General features: G+C 44.3%; 1 protein-coding gene across 9 annotated transcripts; it reads left to right on the top strand.

The window, feature by feature from the left end:
- Positions 1-249: 249 nt before the first annotated feature.
- Positions 250-5341, top strand: SRSF5 (serine and arginine rich splicing factor 5). Of its 9 annotated transcripts, none has more exons than XM_040226195.1 (9): positions 269-414; positions 1145-1197; positions 1298-1439; positions 1763-1833; positions 1949-2047; positions 2338-2407; positions 3624-3697; positions 4348-4458; positions 4540-5341. In XM_040226195.1, the coding sequence occupies exons 3-9, from the start codon at positions 1314-1316 to the stop codon at positions 4805-4807; spliced, it is 819 nt and encodes a 272-aa protein (XP_040082129.1). In that variant the 5' UTR covers positions 269-414; positions 1145-1197; positions 1298-1313; the 3' UTR covers positions 4808-5341. The 9 variants fall into 9 exon arrangements, 8 of the variants coding, with proteins under 8 accessions (XP_040082132.1, XP_040082127.1, XP_040082126.1 ...); XM_040226194.1 differs by having other exon boundaries at positions 269-539; XM_040226198.1 differs by lacking the exon at positions 1145-1197 and having other exon boundaries at positions 250-414; positions 4543-5341.
- Positions 5342-5724: the final 383 nt, after the last annotated feature.

The raw sequence follows: 5724 nt of genomic DNA, 5'->3' as shown, positions 1-5724 counted from the left end.
GGGGTCGCAAAGAGTCGGACACGACAGAGCTGGATGATGACCCGAACGTCATTGCCTCGGAGGTGCGAACGTTGTGGGCCGTGGCCTCCCAGCCCCGAGCACCTGACGGCCACGCCCATACAATGTCCCGCCCCTCAGCCCCGCCCACCTCAACTCAGGGTCACATGGGCCAGCACCGTAAATACGCCCCGCCCTGTTGACACCTCTGTCCCGCGACCCAAGGGGTGTTGTCAAGGGCGGTCCCGGAAGTGACGCAGGGACGCGCCCTCCATTTTGTGGGACGCCAGAGCAGCTAAGTGCGTCAGTTGTGGAGAGACGTAGACGAGTTGAGTCCTGGTCTGCGGGGAGGCGGCCGGCTCTATCGCAGACTACGGACCTCTCTGGGTCTCAGCTGCCAAAGATCCTGTCCGGTAGGTGAGTGGCTCACTTTGAGGGAAAGGCTTCTCGGATCGAGGCTTCTTCATGGCCGCTCAGATCGCGAGTGGTCAGGGCTGCTCTCTGTGCGGAGGACGGCGTCCAATGAGCGCAGTTTATTCGAGGTGGGCGCTGGGGCACGTCTCCCTTTGGGTATTGTGTGAGGGGACCTGAAGGTGGAAGGGCGGTCCTGGGCAGGGTCGTTTTTACAGAGGGGTCGTGCGCCCCTCCCTGCCTTTTTATTTCACTGTCTGAACCCCGGGAGTAGTGGGCCGAGACCTTTGCTCGGGGTGTGGTCGGGGCTGTCCCAGGGTGGGTACAGTGATCCGGAGCGGTGGGGTCGGGAGAGGGGGAGGGAACGGGGGGTTTGGCGCGCGCGGTTCTCCCCACCGCCGGCTCCGAGGCCGCCATTTTGTGGCTACTCCGCGGCCACCCGCCGCCGTCTGCGCAGGCGCGGCGGTGGCGTCGCGAGATTCCGGCTTCCACCCGCTGTGACGCTCCCGGGACGCGCGTGCAGCCCGTCGCCATTGGGCTGGCCTTGCGGAGGGCGGGGTCGGCTCCGCCCGCACTTCTCGGCCTTTCCTAACTGCGGCAGATGGGAGGGGGCCAGAAGAGCCGGGGACAGTGTGCGGCTGCGCAGTTCCAGAGGCGGCAGTGGGCGTTGCGGTTGCTGCGGTCTGGGCCCAGGGAAGGATCGTGTTGGGAGCCGAGTTTTAATTTTGTCTGCAAGGGACCCGGCCTAATAAGAGGCACTCTTGGCAATCTTGTTTATAACATCACCGGGTAAACATTTTATTTTATGCTGTTTATGTTTTTGGTCCCTTGACCAGGCAATCCTCTGACATTCACTGGTACTATCTCAATTGAATTTATTTCCTGACAGAAAGTACTAGCCGGACATGAGTGGCTGTCGAGTATTCATCGGGAGGCTAAATCCGGCGGCCCGGGAGAAAGACGTGGAAAGATTCTTCAAGGGGTATGGACGAATAAGAGATATTGATCTGAAAAGAGGCTTTGGTTTTGTGGTAAGTGTTTAGAACTGGTTGAATTTTCTGTTGTTAGTGGGTAAAGATTGTTATAAGCAGTGCTTTTGAGTTTTCTGAGTCCCAATAGAGTATGTTTGGGAAATATGCATTCTTAAAGTAGTGAATTTTCTTAAAGGAGAAAAGAATTTCACTGCTGGCTGGAGAAATCATTTCCGGTCCCTTTGTGATTGGGCTTAATTTATATGCTGTTGTCATTAACATACTCTTTCACAGGTATTTAGTGGTTTTAATGTGTTGTAGAATAGAGTTTTGAAGCAGTGTTAAGCATTATACATATATATATATATATATTTGTGTTTTAGGAATTTGAAGATCCCAGGGATGCGGATGATGCTGTATATGAACTTGATGGAAAAGAACTCTGCAGTGAAAGGTGATAATTTTGAGTTTTATGACTTAGCACTCTAAAGATAAGCTAGGTGTTTTTGTAAATAGATCTCTTATGTAGCTTAAAGTGGATAATGAAGATTTTTCTTCCTTTCCTGTAGGGTTACAATTGAACATGCTAGGGCTCGATCTCGAGGTGGAAGAGGTAGAGGACGCTACTCAGACCGTTTTAGTAGTCGCAGACCTCGAAATGATAGACGGTATGTGATGAATGGTGGATGGCTGCTTTGCACAAGCATTACTGGAGGAGTCTTAACGTTCTAAAGTTGTTAGCAAAAGTGATTTTGCTGTATATGTATAATCAATTTTGTCATTCATGTATTAGTCTACTGTTTCTAATAAGCGTGAGTCATAAAATAATGCAGAAACTGTTGGTGGAAGTCATTTGAATGGCTTGTCATACCTGATTGCTTGAACTTGTCCACAACTGAACACAGTAGGTGCACGTTGCTGCATTTCTTCCATTGTGAGTACTCATTTTCTTCCTCAGAAATGCTCCACCTGTAAGAACAGAAAATCGGCTTATAGTTGAGAATTTATCTTCAAGAGTCAGCTGGCAGGTTTGTTGAAACACAGTTTTGAGATATTTTGATGTGGTTTTTTAAATATTAGTGGGTAGTTAATGTTTTTATTAATGTTTTATTAAAAGTAGTTTTATCTTTAATGGACTTTTAATTGTAATTTAAAATTTTTAATTAAATGTAATTGGGGGATATTTCAAATTTTAATGCTAGTGATCAAATGTAAATGTTTTGAGGATATATTTTCTTGTTTTTAAAAATCAATTTTAACCAAATATTAAACCCTTTATTTGCCAGCCTATCTGTGTCGTTGGCCTTATGACGAGGAGTGCCTGTGGGTTATCCTAATCGTTGTCTTGGTCACTCTTGGTTGGGCCTGGTTGACTTTGCCAGTCAGCTCCTACAGTGATCAATTGGCCACCTCTAGATCTGTGTTTGCCGGTCTAGACGTAATCGGTGCACTCCTTGAAGTGCCAGGTTGCAGCGATCCCAGAGCGCTGATAACGTGATCTGATCCCTAAGTTGAGAGCTGTCTTCTGTAACGCTTCCGAATAAGAGGTCCTGGTCGAAAAGAGTTGAAAGATTCGAAATTAGGTGGTCGTTGGAATCCTGATCGCAGTAAAGTGGTCCTTGGTAACTACACAAGAGTAGAACCTGTCTGCATCCGCCAATAGTCTGCTAATAGGGAGGGCTGTGCGATTAAAGGCTTCCATCGATTGGGTAGTATCCTTCAAGTGGGTGGCGAAGAGCCAGTCGGGCATATGTCATGAAGGTTTCTCCGACCGATAAATGGTTTGCTGCTTGACTAGCCTAGGGAAATAATAATAAAGGTAAAGTAAACTTTTTTAATGACATATGGGGCACAAAATAACTGGTGTCTTGTAAATGTTCTGTTTTTAAATATAAAATTTCTACTTTAGTCTTTACTTTAAAAATATGTATTGTTTCTTTTTGTTTTTTTTTGTTTGTTTTGTTTTGTTTTTTTCTTTTTGTATTGAGCTCAGTATAGACTAATACTACTTTAATGTTAAAATCTAAATTTCCTCTGGCATTTTGCTTAAAAGCAATATGCTATTTGCTTATTTCGTGCCCTGACATATATTATTTTAAAATTCTGATAGACTACAAGTGTGGTAAATACCATGTTTGTACTTTATCTAACATCTTCTCTTTCAGTAGTCTTGTTTTTATACATTGTGGTTGTTTGTGTGTCACGTTTCCTTTTCTCTGCTTAACTCGATCATCTTGTGTTAAGGATCTCAAAGATTTCATGAGACAAGCTGGGGAAGTAACCTTTGCGGATGCACATCGACCTAAATTAAATGAGGGGTGAGTATGTATTGGCATATGAGAGCCTTTTAAAATGTTCTGAAAGTTGTACTGTGAAGTTAGTGTTCTCAAAATTTGGACATCCTGAAATGCAGCAGTTCTCAATCAGGGTTGAATTTGCTTTTCAGGGTACATGTGGCAGTTTCTGGAGACATTTTGATTGTCAGAATTGAGGTTACTGCTTGCATCTTGTGGGTAGAGGTCACGTTGTTCAGTCGCTAAGTCATGTCTGACTCTGCAACCCTAAGAACTGCAGCACGCCAGACTTCCCTTCGATGTCTTCCGCAGTTTGCTCATACTCATGTCCATTGAGTCCGTGATGCCATCCAACCATCTCATCCTCTATCATCTCCTCCTCTTGCCTCCAGTCTTTGCCAGCTTCAGGGTCTTTGCTAGTGAGTCAGCTCGTCGCATCAGGTGGCTAAAGTAGAGGTCAGAGATGTTATTGATCTTCCTGTAGTGGATAGGAAAACTCCTCACTCCTATTGAATTATGTGGCTTAAGATGTCCACGGTTTGGAGGTTGAAGTTTCCTGTTCAATAATAGTGATAGTAAAATGAACGTTAAAAAGTAATTAAACTAGACTGATAATGGTTTGTGAGATGATAAGAAGTATGTAACTTTACAAATAGTGTATTTTTTCTTTGTAGGGTAGTTGAGTTTGCCTCTTATGGTGATTTAAAGAATGCTATTGAAAAACTTTCTGGAAAAGAAATAAATGGGAGAAAAATCAAATTAATTGAAGGCAGCAAAAGGCACAGGTATCTCTAATATTTTTAAGTCATAGTTTTATTTAAGGGATTTGTGGGGGTCTGCTACTTATTTTTTTCTTTTCTTTCTAGTAGGTCACGAAGCAGGTCTCGTTCCCGTACTAGGAGTTCCTCGAGGTCTCGTAGCCGATCTCGTTCCCGGAGTCGCAAGTCTTACAGCCGGTCCAGGAGCCGGAGCCGGAGCCGGAGCAAGTCTCGTTCTGTTAGTAGGTCTCCTGTGCCTGAGAAGAGCCAGAAACGTGGTTCTTCAAGTAGATCTAAGTCTCCAGCATCTGTGGATCGCCAGAGGTCCCGGTCCCGGTCCCGGTCAAGGTCCAGATCAGTTGACAGTGGCAATTAAACTGTAAATAACTTGCCCTAGGGGCCTTTTTAAAAAAAAAAAAAAAATCCAAAACCATACTTGCTAAAAATTCTGGTAAGTATGTGCTTTTCTGTGGGGTGGGATTTGGAGGGGGGTGGGTTGGGCTGGATATCTTTGTAGATGTGGACCACCAGGGGTTGTTGCAAACCAATTGTATTAAATGTCTTTTGATAAGCCTTCTGCTCACATTTTTGTGAATGTCTGAAGTATATAGTTTGTGTATATTGACAGAGCTCTTTTATTACTAAAGCAAATTTAATTTTTTTGTACTAGAAAAATTTTGAACGTTTTAGTTCCTGGTTATTCAGATAGTTAATGCAAAATTGGTTTAATGCCTCAATTAAACTAATTAACAGCTTTGGACACTTAAAAGAGCTCTTAATTTGCTTGTATATAAAGGCTTGAGTTTTCCTTGTTAGGGTTAAGGGTGTCCACCCACCCACCCTTCAACAGCTGTCTGGCAAAGACGTTAAGACAGCTGTTTGTTATTGATAATAAAAGGTTATAAAACTGCTTTTGTGTGTTTGTCTGAAGGAAGTATGGCTACCTACTTCTCCTTCCCCATGCACTTTTGATACATTTAAAATCCCTCATCTGGAATGCTCTAGCAGTGAGATAGGTGTGTGTGTCCTAGACATGTCCAACTCTTTGAGATTCCACGGACTGTAGCCTGCCAGTCTCCTCTCCATGGGATTTTCCAGTCAAGAATACTGGAGTGGGTTGCCACGCCCTCCTTCAGGGGAATCTCCTTGACCCAAGAATCCAGCCCACACATCTCTTATGTCTTCTACATTGTCATGTGGATTCTTTACCACTAAAGCCACCTGAGAAGCCACCTTAGTGAGGTATGGTGAGCTTTTTTTTTTTTTTTTAAATTGGTACCTTTGACATTTCCA

This window comes from Oryx dammah, unplaced genomic scaffold (genome assembly GCF_014754425.2).
Source record: "Oryx dammah isolate SB20612 unplaced genomic scaffold, SCBI_Odam_1.1 HiC_scaffold_26, whole genome shotgun sequence".
NCBI classification, from domain to species: domain Eukaryota; kingdom Metazoa; phylum Chordata; class Mammalia; order Artiodactyla; family Bovidae; genus Oryx; species Oryx dammah.
The sequence above is the reverse complement of the archived record's forward strand: the minus strand, read 5'-3'. Positions and strand labels throughout refer to the sequence as shown.

Bases quoted from the DNA above. Each gene is read 5' to 3' on its own strand.
- SRSF5 (XM_040226193.1), top strand. From the start codon at position 1,314: ATGAGTGGCTGTCGAGTATTCATCGGGAGGCTAAATCCGGCGGCCCGG. The intron at 1,834-1,948 runs GTGATAATTTTG...CCTTTCCTGTAG, and splicing joins AAAGAACTCTGCAGTGAAAG to GGTTACAATTGAACATGCTA. The intron at 4,459-4,539 runs GTATCTCTAATA...TTTTCTTTCTAG, and splicing joins GAAGGCAGCAAAAGGCACAG to TAGGTCACGAAGCAGGTCTC.